General features: G+C 56.6%; 1 protein-coding gene and 1 long non-coding RNA gene across 2 annotated transcripts; both read left to right on the forward strand.

The window, feature by feature from the left end:
* Window positions 1-2,088: 2,088 nt before the first annotated feature.
* On the forward strand, window positions 2,089-4,740 carry LOC140252096 (uncharacterized). The gene is made up of 3 exons (XR_011903536.1): window positions 2,089-2,211; window positions 3,271-3,399; window positions 4,060-4,740. It is a non-coding gene; the product is annotated as an uncharacterized lncRNA (long non-coding RNA).
* A 6,517-nt stretch (window positions 4,741-11,257) lies between these two features.
* ZIC3 (Zic family member 3) lies at window positions 11,258-14,603 on the forward strand. Its single transcript, XM_072335243.1, has 3 exons — window positions 11,258-12,350; window positions 12,845-13,008; window positions 13,475-14,603. Exons 1-3 carry the CDS (start codon window positions 11,291-11,293, stop codon window positions 13,655-13,657), a joined length of 1,407 nt encoding a protein of 468 aa, XP_072191344.1. The 5' UTR covers window positions 11,258-11,290; the 3' UTR covers window positions 13,658-14,603.
* Window positions 14,604-17,559: the final 2,956 nt, after the last annotated feature.

Genomic DNA, 17,559 nt, shown 5'->3' on the forward strand with positions numbered 1-17,559 from the left:
AGCACTAACAACTGCACACTGTATTCACCGTTGCAGTTTGCATTGCAGCATGGCACTGGTGAAGAAGTAAGACAGCCGCATGCTGGCAACACTGCAATGACAACAAGAGAGGAGGACCCCATGGAAGGATATGGTGGTACTTTGCAGGAGCAGAACTACAGCCCCTGGGCACTCAGCCCTTGCCCTGCTCAGAACTGGATCTCACACCTGGAACGGCAGACAGCACAGCAGTCCAACAGGTTTGGGTGATAACTGACCTGGAAAACACCTCTTGCTTAGAAGCTCACCAGCATTAGCCCTGCAGGCAGCTGCCCTCATCCAGCACTGCTGCAGAGCGGTATGAGGGGAATGGCACGGAGCGCAGCGCTGGCAGCAGCTGTGTGTCCCCATCCTCAGCTGTGTGCTCCCCAAGGAGCCCACTTGGCAGCTTCTAAGATTCACCATCAGCCTCACATCGCATCGTGCTTTGGCTGAAAGTTGAGCTGACTATGTGCTGCCTCTGCAGGCTCCTGGTGTGCCTCCCCTCTCTGAGCACACAGCAGAGTCTTAAGGATGGGACACGTGTGCTTTGGCTGTCTGAAACTGTAACGTTCTTTCTATAGGGGAAAACATTTAATTTTGCTCTAAATTCTGTTATAACCAAATCGATCTCCATTTATATCCCGGATAATAAATCACAGCAACATGAAGTCTCGTGCACAGAACTGAAGTGGTTTCTTAAAGCAAATTTGGCAGGGAATAAGTCATCATCTTGCAAAGCCAGTTCACTCTCGTACACAGCACTCCCTGAGCTCTCTGCTAAAAGCTGCGAGCAGGCACGAAAAGTCATCATTATGAAAAATGGGGAGAGATCTCTGAGTCGTAGCGAAGCCCTGTGAGATGCACCACGTGATGCTGCTATCAAAACAACACAGAACTTGGTCAGAGAATCACCCCATGGGTCCTCCCCAACTCCTGGGCTTGCAGTGCACGGGTACTCAGATATCACAAGGGCCATTAGTTTGGCTCCTTAGAAAAATAAGGTCGTGCTGCTCTCACATCTTCCCTCTGTGCTTTCCCTCTTTCTTCTTTCCTCCTCAGCTAATGTTGTGATTATTTTCACCGGCTTTTTTTCCGGCCTTTCTTTCTAGTTTCCATTTCTGTCGTGCAAACGCGCCACGGCGAAGAGATGTAAGCAATGCATAATATATTTGCAGTAATGTATGATTCATTTAGCAGCTTTCATAATTAATGCGGATGTGTTTTACATACACAGAACTTCCTGCCTGCATTTTATGATGTGAACACTCTTCAAAATCTAATAAAATGTAAGCCATTAAAAACAATGGTACTTTTCCTGTTAGGAGATTTGTGTGCAGCTTTGCAGCAGGAGCTCGGTGTGAGCTGGTGCTCCAAAGGCTGATTTTTTGCTGCTCCTAATTCCGTGGGTAGAAACGATGCGTGTTATTCCAATGATACCACCGTGGCTGTGGGTATCCTCCTGCTTTCATACCTTGAAAACTTTCCAACCCAAATACTTTTCCTATCCGCTGGCTGGAGGTCAGCAACCCAGCTGAAATTATGCTGAATTTGTGAAAAAGAAACTTGCAAAGACCGTACGGCAGCATCTGTAAAATATCAGCTAAATAACGCTGGGATTTCCACCTCCAAGAATCCTTGTCCTTGCTTGGGGCACACACAGCTCTGGGCCCCAGCACCTTTTTGCAGTGGTATTTCTGTGTCTATTTCCCATTGGTATCAATGCAAGGCAGGGGCTGCTGAAGAGCTCAGGCCATGCACTTTATCTACACATTATTCTCTTCCTCGGGCAAAACTGGAAACCCAAAACTATTCCGCAGCTCATATTGAAGCTGAGTTACCCACTGAGCTTTGTTCCTTTATGCAGACAGGTTTGGGAGCTCTTCGTTTCCTATGGTCACACTATGCATGTGTGGAAAATTAATGCCAACAACAAAAGATCTTCAAGGACACCAGCGCCCACCTGGGGAGAACCATAGCAGGGTTGTGGCTGTCAGCAGGTGAGGAGCATCATTGGTTGCAAGGAGTTAAACCTGTGTTCTCTGGGGCAGGCTTGAAACACAGAGCTGTCGGGTATATCTCATGTTGTCTGGTTTGGAGATGGGTATTTTTTTCCCTTGCAACTGAGGAGGCTTATGGCAGTGTTGAGTTCTGAGTGCAAGGCTAGAGATCGTGCTGTATCTTTACCAGATGGTGGGTTTGGTTTGTGTGCTTATTTCTGCCTTTGCTCTTTCTTTTTTTAATGGTTGTTAAATTCATTATTTAGAGGGGAAACCCATATAAATGTGTACCTGCTCTAAGGTTCAAGAAAGGCAGAGAGCAGGGGAAGATGAAGAAGCAGTGCTGTGCTGAAACATATATATTTGAAGACTGTTTTAAGTGCATCCTGTTAGTATCAGAGACCTGGCAGTGACTTCTACCTGTGGCAGGTGATGCCGAGGCTTTCTGTGCAGTTGTACCTATTTCAGTGCCATCCTTGCAGCTGCTTCTGCTGCATCATCCCTTCTCCTTAAGCACAGAAAGTCACGGGGCTGCTCCCCTGGGGTGCCCCAGCAGCGGCAGTATTGGTGACAAGGTGATAGGGACTGCCAAATGGACAGATCCAGGCTGGGCTGGAGGGCAGGAGGGGGCTTAGGCTGGGTGGGGGGGGGCTGCTACGGTCCTCCGGTCTGCTAAATAGATGAAAGGGCCACGTGCCGACTCAGGTATCTCTTGTCTCCAAAACCGATTTCCAGCCCGGGGGGTGGGGGGGTCTCTGCCCCTCCAGCCACCTCTGCACAATGCAGTCTAATATTTATTGCCCATATGGCATGGGCTCCAGGTTTGCCCCATGTCACCTGGCTGGAAGAAAGGGCAGAAAGTGCCTCTGGGGGGGGGAAAACAACCCGAGTCTGTTCAGGGATAACAGAACGCAGAGGGGCACAGCGTGGTCAATAGGATTCTCCCCAAAAGCGTTTTGCGTGGAAGGAAGGGTAAATGGAGCAAACGCCTCGCTGGAAGATTTGAATTCACCCTCCGAGCAGCTCCTGCTCCGGATGCTGCTGGGGAGGGCTGTACCCCGGCCCCACGACGGCGCGCCTTGTGCTGGGGAGCTCGGGAGCGCGCAGGGCTCCCCGAGGGCGCGGCGCGGGTGCCCGGGGGACTCTGCTTGCGGGACAGATGGGGAGGGCACGGGTTGTTCCGGCACTCACAGTGCCTGGAGTTTGTAAGATATAAACCATATCTGTAAACATAACGTTTCCCCTGCACTAGGAAGCCACCTCTTCGTTTGCACCTTTCGTTTTCGACGTTTCAGAGCGAGCTGCGCTACAACAGCCTGCGCGTTAAACGGAGAATGAAACAGAAATGGAAATAAACGCCCGCATCTGTCCCGTTTTTAAGGTAAATGCTGAAATCGCCTCTTGTCTCCCAGAGCGGCTACTTTCACCCAAGGAACGTGGGTAGAAGTCAATGTGCGGGGAAAATTTGCATCCACCGTCTGCAAACGAAGAGTGGGAAATCTTACGGGATACAGTGATGGAGCAAAAGGGGGGGATGGAAAACATCTGTACGTCGGTTGAGCACCGGGAGCCTTTGTGCCCGAGTCGTTTTGGAAGGCGGAGGGACATCGGGACTTCCCGTCCCTCCTTGTGCCCTTCCTGTGCAGTGCAGTTGTCACAGAGAAGGATGCAGCGGGGAGCTCTGGGCACAGCCGTGTCCCCGAAATTTGCACCTGCAAAGAGGGAGAGAGGCAGGCGAGGGGAACGTGCGACGGAATAGAGAAAGATCGAATGTTTGTGGACGTGTGTGTTGCCAGAGGTTTGAGCGGTTTGTCTGAAAACACCCAGAGTTGAGAGGAGGGGAGGGAGGGGGGATTTTAATAAAAACCATTTGGCACTTGTCTTCAATTAGAGTCCAGACATCCAGCAATAAGGCAAAAAGCCTTCTTTTTTCTTTCTTTTTTTCTTTCTTTTTTCTTTCTTTTTTTCTTTCTTTTTTCTTTTTTTCTTTCTTTTTCTTTTTTTTTTTTTTCTTTTTTTTCCCTTTTAATCTCACTCGCAGTCGGGCTGAAGAGGTAAAGGCGGCTCACACGCAACGATTTCGGGGCACAGAGTTGAAACGAGAGAGCGAATTCAGGCGTCGTTGTCACCCTTCGTGCCGCCTCCTCCCGCCCCGGCTGCTCTCCGCCTCCCCCCGGCACACGCCGCGGAGCTTCGCACCGCTTCCCCGCACGGGAAGGGCTCCTCCGCCCGCGGACGGAACACCGACGGCAGCCCCGGGGGCGCGGCCGTGAGCCGGGAAGGCACAGGAGCGGAGCGCCCTCGGCTTTCTGCTGCCGTCGGGGCAGCCCCTCTCCGCGACGGGAGGTCGTGGAGCCACCCGTCACCGTGTCCCAGGCAGGTGATGGGCACCTCGGGATGTGACAACACCCCCCCGATATTCCCCTGCATCGGAGTGTCCGTGACAAATAGAGGCAGGAAAGGGGGAGGAGGGAGAGAAAGGCGCGCACACAATAGCCAGGCAAATTGTTAGCAACTCCGGCGTTCGGGGAAGCCGGTCCTGGAACTGCGCTCTCATCAGTCACCGCTCCTGAAGTGATAGTAAAAATGCATCTAAACACGCTGCGGTGTGATGTATAAAAGCACAGCGGGATGAGCTGCTTTCCAAAAAGGGACTTGGTGATTGGATATGCCCTGGCATGATTGACAAGAGCTTAGTTTGGTAAAGAGAAGACACGCAAGCTTTCACAGCGGGATTTCTTTTCTAAAATATATCACACTAGCCTTTGAAAAGCGCCGCACACTATAAGGGAAATAAGGTTGCTTTATAGTGCGCTGACATTTCTTTAAAACACAACTAAGATCAAAAAAAGAAATAAAATGTGTTCCAAACACAATGTTTTAATTAGTTTATTCTGTGCGTTTGCTTTTATCTGGTGTATATATCACGGATCCCCACCCTTTAATTAAAACAACTGGCTGCCTATACAACAGCGGAGACAAATGCTTAACTTTCTCCTTTGTACCTACAAGCAAACGCAATTTACTACAGCTCTCAGAAGAGTTTTGAAAATAAACGTGGTCTCCTCGAATGCTGTCGGGGTTCGGGCGAAGGCAGCTGGAAATGGCCGTTTCCTGGCTCGGAAAACTCGGGGGGAGGCGGACCCCGGGGACAGCATTGCCCAGCCCGACCTGACCCCAGCAAGGGGCAAAGAGCTGAGAGAGCCGCGGTCGGAGGGGGATGTGGGGCTTTCGGGTTGCTGGGCTACTTTAGGGGTTTGGTTTTGTTTTTTTCTCTCTCTCTCTTTCTTTTCCCCCTTTTCTTTTTATTTATTTTTTTTCCTTTCTTTTCTTTTTATTTATTTTTTCTTTTCTTTTTTTCCTCCTCTCGGTGCTGCCCCCATTGAGGCCAAGCTTGGCACCTCGCGTTGAGGAGCTGAGGCACTTCTTAAAGGGGAGCCACCGTCTGCCCGCTGCCAGCCCGGCTTCTCGTTGCGGACCTGGCGAGGGGAATAAAAACCTTTTTTAGGAAGCATCGACTCCTTCGACCCGTGACAAGCGTGCGGGCTGGGGGGCAGTTCACGGTGCGGGGGGGGCCCATCTCTGCCCCCGTGTCCCACAGCGCGAAGCCTGCGCGGGTCAGCGGAGTAAAGGCGACACTCGATAGGAAAAATAGGGCAGGGCAAGGGAGGGCCGTCTGCTGGCCCGCTGTCACCCCCGGGCACGGCGGTCGCAGACAGAGGAAGGACGGCATGGGGCAAACCTGATCTCGAGGGGGGATGGGAGAAGGGGGACATTCGGGCACTGCCCCCCGCCCAGTGCTGCTGTTCTCCCAGCTTTGGCCTCAAGGCTTCCAGGGGGGATTTTAGGGGTGAAAGCTGCTCCCGTAGATGGACTGTATAACCCACGGAACTGCCGCTTTGCCCGCTCCGTGCCCCTGCCCGTTGGGGTTCACCCGCCGTCAGGGCTGTGCACGGAGGCAGCCCTGGGGCGTTTCGCTCCTCTGCGCTGCGAATGGAGCGGTGCGGGCAGAGGAAGGAGCGGCAGCGCGTTGTACCTCGCAGCGCTGCGGCAGCACCGCTCTTCTTGGGGAGAAAAATAAAGCGAAAGGGAATGGGCTGTTCTCCCCTAGAGGATCGGCGGGGATGGGAACCCCATGGGCGGAGCCCACCTGCTCCAGGCCATTCTGAGACATCTCTGCTTCCCTGGGATCTCCTGGAGCCAAGGGTCCCGGGCATCTCCTCGGTTCTGGGATCTCCCCAGAGCACCCGAGCCTCGCTGCATCCCAAGTGGGAATGTCGCGGATGAAAGCGACCCCGCCCCGGGGAGAGCCGCTGCAGGCTTGGGGCTGAGGGGGAGAGCATGGAGAGCCCCTGAAATCTTGCGAATTTCCCGTACACCCCCCAAAAAAGCTAGTGACCGCCGTCTGTAGCCGCAGGGATGCTGGTTCCAGCTGGGCGATGCGCACGCAGCGGTTTATTACCGGGTTTTACACCTGTTGAGAGGTCCCAAGAGGACTCAGCGGGGGGCCAGACCTGAGGGCAGGGGTTCAACCGGGATTCGGAACCCACGTCCTTTGGCTGCCCCGTCTTCCGCCGGGGCTGCGGATCAGAGGCTGCGGGGCAGGGAGCGGAACAGCCCTGCCCGGTGCAGAGGCACGGGGCAGCCCCGGGAGAGCCCGGAGTCTCCGGGGCCCGGTCAGCCGTCGGGGGCAGAGCTGGTCCGCTCCGCAGCGCCGCCTCGTGCCCGGCTCCTCTCCGGGCCCAGCTGGGAGCTGCAGCCCGGCTTCGGCCCGGCTCGGTGGCATCGGCACCGGAACCGGCACCGGCGGGGCCTTTCCGTCCCCCTCGACTCACACGGAGGTACTGCCGCTCCATTCGGCCCGGCTCCGGCGGACTCGGAAACGAACAGAACTCGGAGACTGCGACCTCGGGATGCGGAGCACTACGCGGCTCTGTCCCAGCAGCTGATGCCGGGCCGGCAGCTCCGAGCCCGGGACGCCCCCCCGGAGCCCGAGGCTTGCGGTTGCCCCTCAGGGCTCAGTCACGCAGAAAGGCTGCCTAAAGTCTGTGTCCCCCGCAAGAGAGGGACAATAGAGCCACCCTCCGGGTCACAGGTCACCTCCTCGCTGATTGAGATATTCCCCTCTTTCCCCCGCCATTCCCTCCGCTCCTCGGAGGGCTTCAAGGGGGTGATTTCCAGGGGGCGGCCGGGCCGGGCTACCGAAGACCCCTCTTCCTCCCGTCCCCGGGGCCGCACCGCGCCTCCTCCCATCGGCTCGGCGAGGGCTCCGGGGAGGGCCTTCCCGGGATCGCTCACAGGGGGCTGTTGGCACCCTGCGGAGCCGCGACCCCCGACGTCCCCTGCCCCGAGCTTTGCCTCGGACGCCCCGGGGGGAGGCAGAACCCATTCATCCCTCTGCCGCTTGATCTCATCCTCGTGGTTTTCCCACTCGCTTCTGAACCCGACGCGTGGTTCTCTCCCGGCTGAGCAGGCAGCTGAGCTCACGCATTTTCTCAAGGGGAACTTTTCCCCACCGCCACCAAAGAGGCGAAAATGCCCGGGCAGGGGGCAAAAGCGCTTTGTCGGGACGCTCCCAGCACCGGTGCCAGCAACGTGCCCGGGGATGAGGGACGGAACCGCTCCCACCGCCACCGTTTCCCCACCGCTCCCGGCTCTCCGCCTGCCCCCGGTCGCCCTCTGATATCCTCTCTCCCTCCCTTTGCCGAAGTTCAGCCCCGTTTACTGCAGCCCCCGACTCTGAAGTTCAAATGTACACATGTGATTCCCCCTCCGCTGAGTGACAGCTACAATGGAAACGTCTCGTTCGCTCCTGGTTTGCATTTAATTACACTGGAGATGCAATATGTTTATGGCAGAAGAAAAACTACTTGTCTTTACGCTTGTTAAGGGCGGTCATTTGGCCACGATAAACTGCGTTTTAAAAGCTATTTAGGGCGTATGAAATATTCCTCTCTCTGCCCGGCTCGGGGGATTTTTATTGCTGTTTCCCCTCGTTCGTTTCGCCTTTTCCTCACACACCTCGGAGGAGGGAAAGCCGTTTCCGAATCTCTCCCCGCCTGCTGCAGGGCCCGGGGGTTACGGGGCTCCTTCTGCCCGATCTCCCGCACTGTGCCCGGGGTCGGGGCAGCGCGGGGGTCCGGCAGCCTCGGGGGGGGAGCTCCGAGACCAGACACGCAGGGGAACGGAGGGAGCAGCACGGCTTTCAGGGGCGCTTTGCGTTTTGGTGGCTGTTCCATTCCCAAATCATCCCAACCGGGCAAAATATGTGGGAGAAAGGAGGGTTGGGGGGCTAGGAAAAGGAAAAATAAAGGAATTAAAACAAAGTTAAAAAGAAGAAGAGGAAAGTGGAGGAGAATTACGCGACTCTCTGCTCTTGAAGCGAAGCAGGGTGTCTTTCTCCGCCTTCCCCCCACGATGGAAGAACGGCAGCCTGCAGCCCGCTTCTCCGGGCTTTGCTGTTTGCACGTCTGCAATTGAGATTTAGATTTAAAAGGGAGAGAGCTGCGATGTTCCCCCGCCTCGGGGAAATAACCGCGAGGAGTGCGATGGGCTAGAAACAGTTGGATAAAAATGCGAATGAAAAGGGAATTCGCTGAGGTGTTATAATATGGGCTATATATACATGTACATATATATATAAATTAGTATTACTAGAGAACGGAGGGGGAAAAAAATAAATCAGAGGCCACAGCGACAATGCGCTTAAATAAAGCGAGCAGAGTTTAAGCCATTTGTGTTCACCGACTGCCAAACGGCAGGTCGGAAGCGGTGGGATTTGAGGAGGGTCCGTACCCCCGTTAGGCTCCCGATCGGCACAACCCCCCCAACCCCTCCCCGAAGTTGGCGGAGCAGAAATAAGAAACGTATAAAGCAGATTTCTGGGCTCATCCCGAGGCCCGACCCGCTGCGATGCGGCTGCGGGAGCCGCTCTTTGCACTGCAGCCCGATGCTCTTCGAAACGGCGCTTCTCCCCCAGCGCTGCGAGCACTTCTTTCTGTCCTCCCCCCACCCCACACACGCCGACGGGATGCTTCCCCCAAAGCCCCGCCGCCAGCACGCAAGATCTTTTTTTTTCCTAAGCAAAATCATCATAATAGAAATAAAACTAAAAAGCGGGGGGGGGGGGGGGGTTATGTTTGAAGTCTCCTCTCCGCAGATCTTTCCTCGCTGCTTTCCCCCACGCCACAAGGTTCCCCGTGCCCCCCCTCCCCTCCGCCCCGTGCCCGGGGCAGCCTCAGTGTGGGGTGGCCCCGGCGCACCCCATTAAGGGCCGACAATGGCACACGTGAGGCCGCCGCTCAAGGAGGGGTCAGCGGCCCTCTGTTGCTCCAGGTCGGCGACTTCAGAGGCGCGTCCCTCCCCGGCGCTCAGCTGATGGGCTAATTGAACGATGCCCCCTTTCCCCCCCCCCCACCTGGTTTTGGGTTGGGTTTTTTGGTTTGGTTTTGGTTTTTTGGGGGGTTGTTATCACCGAAAAAAAAAACCACCACGTGCGGAAGGTCATTAATTACCCTCCGGACACGCAGGTTGAGCTGCCGTCGCGTCCCGGGAGCCGCGGGCTGGGGCCGGGCAGCCCCGCTCCTTCCCAAGCATCCCCCCCTCCCCCCTGCCGGACCCCCCCGGTCCCCGCGGGACGGAGCGCTGCCCCCCGGGGGGGTTCACCCTTCTCCCTCCTCTCGTGGTGCTGCGAGCTCGGAATCACGGCGGAGGGACTCACCGCGGCCTGGGCAATGGGAGCGATACCGAGCAGTGGTGGGACCTCTCGGGGAGATTTTATAGCGGTGGGTTCCCCCCCATCCCCCCCTTTTTCTTTTTCTTGCTTTCTTTTTTTCTTTCTTTTATTTTATTATTTTTTTCCCCTTTTTTTTTTGCTCTCCCCGCAAACCCTTAAAATAAAGAAGGCGAAGGCTTTTCCCGGGGGCCGATTGGGGGGGGGGTGGGGAGAACGATGTGAAAGGGCCGCGGTTATAAAGCGCTGCTTGAAGCGCTGCTCTCAATGCGCCTCTGAACTTGATCAGATTTTACGTTTCCTGCAGAGAAGCCGGCGGCGAGCGGAGCTCTGTGCCATGCACAGCGCCGGGCTCCGAGCACCCCGCAGCCCCGCCGCCCTCCTTCTGTCTTTTATTTCCCCTCCTGCACCCCACAGCTCTTTGCAAATGCTTTTCCAGCACAGGAAAATGAAGGGATTTATAGCGCTGTCTGCGATCGGTAATGACGGCGAGGCAGAACGCTGCCTTGGCGCAAATAAAACTAGAGACAAAAAGAAAGAAAGAAAGAAAACGAGAGAAAAAAAAAAGGAAAAAATGCAAAGAAGGCAAAATAAAGGGGGAAAAGGAAAGAAAGAGAACGGCCGGGAGGAAAAAGAAATCAACGGCTGTACAGATAATAGAGCTCGGAGTGAAGCGCTGCCCGCAAAGTTGGCCGCGGGCCGGAGCGCTTTGTGCACCCCTCGGATTTATTCAAGCTAATTCATCATCATCATCATCATCATCATCACCCCCCCAAAAGGCGGCATCGCGTCGCTCCGGACACGGCCGGTTTTTGGGTGCTGTTGTAAAACATCGCCGGCTTTTCTCCTCCTCTGCCCTCAGTCCGTGTTCCTGCACGGCGGTACCCGCCGGCCCCGCGGTTCTCGGTGGTTCGGGGTCCCGCTGCCGCCCGCGTTTCCAACCCCCCCCCCCACCACCACCAACCTCCTCCCACCCCGTCGGGTCCCCCCCGTCGCGCCCGCCCCCTCCCCCGTTCTACCTGCGGGCCTCTCCCGCCCAATCAGAGTCCCCCTCGGCGCGGGGCGCGTGCCAATCAAGCTCGGAGCGACCAATGGGACTCGGGGAGGTGGGTCACGTGACTCGGCGGCCCGCGGCTCCCCATTGGCTCGGCTCGGCCTGGCCCCGGAGTTGGTTTATGTGCGAGGCGCGGGCGGGCGCCCCGTCAGTGCCCGACGGCGCCGAGCGGGAGCGGGGCCGCGCTGCGCCTCGCCCTGCTGCGCGTCGCCGCCGCCCTGCCCGGCCCGGCCCCGGCGCGGGGGCGTCGCCTCCAGGGGCGGCGGGTGGGCTCGGGGCTTTGCTTTTATTTATTTGTTTGGTTGGTTGGTTGACCGGGGGGGGGAGGGGGGGAAAAAGGGGGGGGGGGAAGGGGGGCGGGGACGCGTTTTGGGGTGGTTTTGTACTTTTTTGGGGGCGGGAGGGAGGAGGGTCGGAGGGGACGGGGGGGGGGGGGGGGCAGGCTGCTGCTGCTGCTGCTGCTGCCGCGCCGCCGGCCCCGCGCCCATGACGATGCTGCTGGACGGAGGGCCGCAGTTCCCGGCGCTGGGGGTGGGCGGCTTCGCGGCGCCCCGCCACCACGAGATGCCGGGCCGCGACCCCGCCGCCGCCGCCGGGATGGGACTGGGACCCTTCGGGGACTCCTCGCACGCCGCCGCCGCCGCCGCCTTCAAGCTGAACGCGGCCCCGCACGACCTCGGCGCCGGGCAGAGCTCCGCGTTCACCCCCCAGGCTCCGGGCTACGCCAGCGCGCTCGGCCATCACCACCATCACCACCACCACCACGCCGGCCAGGTGCCCTCGTACGGCGGGGCCGCCGCCTTCAACTCCACCCGCGACTTTCTGTTCCGCAACCGCGGCTCCGGGATCGCGGACGCGGGCTCCGGCTCGGCTCAGCACGGCCTTTTCGGCGGCTCTCCCGGAGGTTTGCACGGCCCCGGAGGCATCCCGGACAGCCCCGGCTACCTGCTCTTCCCCGGGCTCCACGAGCAGAGCCCGAGCCACACGTCCCCCGGAGGGCACGTGGACAACGGGCAGATGCACCTGGGGCTACGCGGGGACCTCTTCGGGCGGCCGGACCCGTACCGCGCCGTCTCCAGCCCCCGCACGGACCCTTACGGCGGAGCCCAGTTCCACAACTACAACCACATGAACGTGAATATGGGCGTGAACGTGGCCGCTCATCACCACCACCACCATCACCACCACGGGCCCGGGGCTTTCTTTCGGTACATGCGGCAGCCCATCAAGCAAGAGCTGTCCTGCAAGTGGCTCGACGAGAGCCAGCTCAGCCGGCCCAAGAAGAGCTGCGACAGGACTTTCAGCACCATGCACGAGTTGGTCACTCACGTCACCATGGAGCACGTCGGGGGTCCGGAGCAGAACAACCACATCTGCTACTGGGACGAGTGTCCGCGGGAAGGCAAATCCTTCAAGGCGAAATACAAACTGGTCAACCACATTCGAGTGCACACGGGGGAGAAACCCTTCCCCTGCCCCTTCCCCGGCTGCGGGAAGATCTTTGCCCGCTCCGAGAACCTCAAGATCCACAAGCGGACGCACACAGGTAAGAGCCGGGGCTGCGCCGTGCCGAGCGGCGGTGCCGAGCCGGGCGGGGGGAGCCGTGGAAATAGCACTGAGCCTCCGTTTGTGGGGATTCCGCTTCTTCCCCCTCATCTTTATTTGATTTTCAGGCCCGCTTGGCGTCTCTCCTAATTAAATCAGCGAGACTTTGCTCAAAGTCTGTTTATTTACAGCTCCGTCTTCCTTTCGGCCGCGGGAAAGGGGGGAAGAAGGCAGGGAGCGAACGCGTTGTGGGCACCGCGTAGAGCTGCCCGAGCCGCCGATCTCGGGGCTTCTCCTTGCTCGGGCGAATTAAAAGTAACAAAGACTGACCCGAATGTATCCGCCGTGTCACAAACGGCGCTGTCCCCGTCCCCTTCTTTGTGTTGTGGCTTTTTTTTTGGGGGGGGGTCCCGGCGTGTCCTCGCGGTGGGGGGGAGGGAGGGAGCGGCGGGACGGAGCGGGGAGTTGCCTTCCTTCACTCTCTGAATTTCACAGGTGAGAAGCCCTTCAAGTGCGAGTTTGAGGGCTGCGACCGGCGCTTCGCCAACAGCAGCGACAGGAAGAAACACATGCACGTCCACACCTCGGACAAGCCCTACATCTGCAAGGTGTGCGACAAATCCTACACTCACCCCAGCTCGCTTAGGAAACACATGAAGGTAATCACCCCCTGCTCCTCAGCCCTTCCTTCCCCATGCAGAGATGTTCAGCTGCCGGCGTGCTTGGGGCCGGATGGGGCAGAGCTGTGCATTGCCTGCACAGCACTCCCGGCTCCTGGCCCTGCTGTCCTTAGTGCCTGAGCCACGGCTGGAGCACAGCCCGGGGAAATGGCGTAGTTTCTTTTTGTGCTTCTGTTGGTGCACAAGCGCTGCCCGGTTTGTAGGGCTCTGCGCTCTGGAGTGCTGTGCAAATGCAGCCTGGGTTGTGGCTGCAGACCCCCACACTGGGATGCTGCAGCCCCCCATGCTGGGAGGTTGCTGGGAGCTGCAGCGGCACAGCACGGTGCTCAGAGTGACCGGCACGCTGCCGAGCAGGGAACCCCAATATCCCCCTGAGTGCATGGAGCATCTCGACCTGCCTCAGCGCTGCCCCGGGCTCGCTCCCATCTTTACTTCTTGATTTTAGGTTCACGAATCCCAGGGCTCGGACTCTTCCCCTGCAGCCAGTTCAGGCTACGAGTCCTCCACCCCCCCGGCGGTGGGCTCGGCCGGCAGCAAGGACTCCACGAAAACGCCGCCGGCAGCCCTGCAAGGGAACCCCGGCCACAACCCCGGCCTGCCCCCCAATTTTAACGAGTGGTACGTGTGAAGGCTGCGGCTGCCCGGCCAGAGACTGGACCAAAAGCCTTGGGAACGAGGCGGAAAGGACAAGCCAAGCCCACTGCAGCTCGCTCCCACGGAAATGGAGTTTCCACACCGACGACCACATAGGGCTAGTTAACTGCCAGGAACCCGAGGGGGGAGGGAGGGCGGGGGGGCATCTTTTATTATTATATTATAATTATTACTATTTTTTGCAAGCCGAGACGCTGGACTAGCCATGTCCTTTTCTCAGGATTGGGTTTCTTTTTTTTCCTTTCCTTTTTATTTGTGCAGTTGTTCCTTTGATTTATTATTTTCCCCCTCTTTGCCCCAGTACCTCTTCCTCCGATTCCCCACTTGTTACTTTTCATTTTGGTTCCTTTTGGTTTTCTTCTCCTTCTTCTTTCGGTGGGATGTTGACATGAGGATGAAAATTCTCCTTCGCCTTAGTGGTGATTGTTTAAACTTACAGTCTTAAACCGTGCCAAAGTCCTGTTATGTCTTGAACTTTCCTCTCTAGCTCTCCTGCTGCTTCTCTCTCTGCTCTCCTCCTCTTTCTTCTCTTTCTCTCTCTCTCTCTCCAAGCATTACACTTGTGAATGTATTCTCATCTGATGGGGTCGGTCAGTATTTTTCAGGATGAGGATGTGGTGTTTATTCTACCCAGATTGTGACGTTTAGTATAACAGTTGCCTTTTTGTAAGAACTTTTTTTGTAAATACATATCCATGATGCCATATTTATCGTTCGTAATTTAATTATTGAGACAAAAGTGCCGGGAACTGAACAATATTTATGGGGGAGGAAAAAAAAATTGTTTTCTAACAAAAAAAAGAAAAAAAAAAGGAAAAAAAAAATACAAACAGCAACGACAACAACGACAAAAAAAAATCAACTCTGTACAGCTTTTGGCTATAACTGCTTTAGCATTAAAAGTTTATTGTTTTGGAAAGAGCCCCCGCGAGCCGTTTTTGACCTCCTTCGTATCCCTCCCTCTCCCTTTTCGGGGGCCGTATTGGGTCGGTTCGGGTCCACGCCGTTGTTTTGGGGCCGGCGATGCGGGAGAAGCGTCCGGTTCTTTGCTGCTGCTTTTTCTCCTGCCTTTTTGTCCCCGCCCTCCGCTTCGCATCTCTTTCCGAGCCGACGGAGCCCGGGGAGCGGCGGCGCCGACGGAGAGGATCCCCGCGGGCAGCGGGGCAGCCCGACGGTGAGTACGGGGGCCGGGAGCCGGCAGCGGGCTGCTTCCCGAAGGGGACACGGGCGACTTCGAGGCGCGCCGGACTTTAGTCCGTTATCGTCTGCTTTTATTGCTTTGTTTTCGTTTTGTTTTTTCTTTCTTTCTTTCCGATCAGGATTCGACAAAGCGTCCCCATCCCCAGGAGAGCTGAGCCGAGAAACTCCCAGCGCCGCCGAAGAGCCTCAAACAACCGGAGCGACGGTGGAAAACCGCTCCTCTCAAAGTTCCGTGCACCGCTCCGGGAAACACCCGGCACCGCACGGGCTGCGGCGGGACGAGGCGACTCCGCGTCCCGGCGGTGCGCGGCCGCTGTTCCCCCCGGTACCGGAGTCGCATCGTCCTCGGATCTCTCTGCGGGTGGGGACCCCCCGGGCCGCGCACCGGGAGCGGCCTCCCCCGGCGGGCCCGTCTTGAACTTGACTCGGGGATACAGCGAGCAGCCGTCTCCTCTTTGTGATGCTCGGGAGAGCGGCCCACGGGACACTGCGTGCTTTAAATATTAACCTTAAGCGAATTTCTGTTCTCTCCACCTCCTCTCCCCATCCCAACCCCTCACCCCCACCTCTCCCCCTCCCGAAAAAAAATAATTAAAAGAAGTCTTCTATCTCGCAGGAAAAGAAAGGAGAAAGGTAGATAGAAGCGTCCTGTGCTGCATGTCTGAAAAACAAAACAAACAATCAAACAGAAATCTCAAGCCAGGTAAAGGCAGCTTTCCCACCTACTCTCATTGCTGAATTTCTCCCCTTAAAACAGTTGCGAAGTTCCCCCCGAGGTGTTCGGCCAGCCGTGCTCCCGCTGCTCGACGCCGTGAGCGCTCTCGCTGTGTGCCGAGACACGGAGCCGTGCCGGGCCAGGAGGAGCGGAGCCGCCTGGGGCCGTCGGGTTTTCCTCGGCTGCCCACCTGTGTCGTGCCTGCGCCAGCCTCAGAACCGTGCCAGCCTCAGAAAGGTGCCGGTAGGCTCGGATTTGTTACTGGTTTGCTTGGAACTGGGGAGGCGTGGGGTGTGCAGGGCTCTGTGGGGGTCCACCGGGCTGAGGGCTCTGCCCTGGGCAGAGGTTTGGGATGCGAGATGCCATGCGGCCACGACCCTTCATGGTCGTGCTGGTTCCTGCCCTGACAAGTTGTGTCTGTGGGTTTGCAGCAAGGGTTTCAATTCAATGTCCTGTGTCATTTGCCTCCTCTGGGTGACTCGGCAGCCTTGGAGTCTCTCTATCCGGCTTTTGGATGGGGAAGGGGGAGCAGAATGTTGTCTGCGCCCTGCTGAGGTCAGGGCCTCCCTGCTGAGGCAGCTGCTCTGCAGCACCCCCAAAAAAGGGGCAGGGGCAGATGGGTTGTGTGTGTGTAGTTTGGAATGGAGGTGATGCTTGGGGTGGGTGTACACAGGACTGGCAGCCTGTTCTGGGGCTATGAGATGCTTACAGAATGAGATGCTTGGGGCTAGCAGTGAGGGGAAGGGGCAGCAGGGCCGTGTCCCCATGTACATCATGCTGTGCTGCTGCTGCTGAGTGTTTGTGGATAAATAAGGATATATGTATTATTATTATTATATGTATTTTATTTATTTATTCTGTAAAAGAAACCAAAAGGCTCCGTTCCTCACTCTTGCCCATATTAGAGAGACTCAGATAGTCCTAGAGCATAGGACACTCTTGCTTTATTCCTGCATTCCTTAGGCTGGTTGTGGGGTGAGCTCCTGAATGCAGTGCAAGGGCCCGGCAGTGGGGCATCCTCTGTGCTCACAGTTTGGGGTTTCTCCCTGCAAACAGGGCAGGGTGGTGCTGGTGAAGCAGGTGCCCCGTTAGCACAGCTCTTGGTGTGTCATTAAAAACAGACCTGGGGTTGTACCCTGAAGGGTCCCAGGACTGAGTACAAAATAGGGGCCGTGTTCTGCCATCCCCTCTCAGGCTGGCAGCCCTCTTGTAGTTGCTGTATGAGCAGGATTAGGTGGATTTGTCCCAACCCAAATAAACAGAACTCAGGATGGTTTTCTAAAAGGGCTAGAATGGTGATTCATTGTGCTATAAAGAACCCGAGCAGAGGCAGGTGATGAGCTGGAGCCATTCCTTTTCTACCACGCTTTATGAGCCATGAATATTTTGATTCCTTTGGTGTCATTGTTTGTGCCTATCTGTCTCCGTGTCTGCTGTAACCCAATGAAAATCATATATATTTTTTCAAGCTCTGTGCGTGCTGTTGGCTGCACACAGTGGGAAGGCGGCCCCGGAGGCGTTTGATCAGGTTGTGCACAAGTGTCTCAGAGCTACAGCACCAGGAATCAAGTTCCTTTAGTAACTCTGCTGGCTGCAAAGCCCTCATTCCCAAAGCAGTGGTGGGCTGCAGTATTGTGTTTGCATCTCTCGTTTTGTTTTGTTTTGTTTCCATATAGTGTTCCCAGATTAAACATATTACACACTAACTAATAGCAGCTTTTTCAGCTGAGCCTAACTTTTGGATAAGCCATCCCCTCTATTGGTGCTTTCTGCATGACCAGACTATATGGAAAACACCTCTGCAGAGATGCGTGCTTGTTTTGGAGCAGCAAAACTCTAGAGGAAGCTTTAAATCCTTTGCAGAAATCTATCAGGCAGAAGGAAGGAATTTGTGTCGTGTTGACTTATCTACGCCTTCATTCCTGGAGCTGAGCCATTTGGTTCACCTCGCCGTGCCGTTT

The sequence above is a fragment of the Excalfactoria chinensis genome, chromosome 4, assembly GCF_039878825.1.
Source record: "Excalfactoria chinensis isolate bCotChi1 chromosome 4, bCotChi1.hap2, whole genome shotgun sequence".
NCBI classification, from domain to species: Eukaryota; Metazoa; Chordata; class Aves; order Galliformes; family Phasianidae; genus Excalfactoria; species Excalfactoria chinensis.

Excerpts from the sequence above, each read along its gene's own strand:
- ZIC3 (XM_072335243.1), top strand. The coding sequence starts at position 11,291 with ATGACGATGCTGCTGGACGGAGGGCCGCAGTTCCCGGCGCTGGGGGTG. Across the intron at positions 12,351-12,844 it reads CCACAAGCGGACGCACACAG|GTGAGAAGCCCTTCAAGTGC; the intron begins GTAAGAGCCGGG and ends TGAATTTCACAG. Across the intron at positions 13,009-13,474 it reads CGCTTAGGAAACACATGAAG|GTTCACGAATCCCAGGGCTC; the intron begins GTAATCACCCCC and ends TCTTGATTTTAG.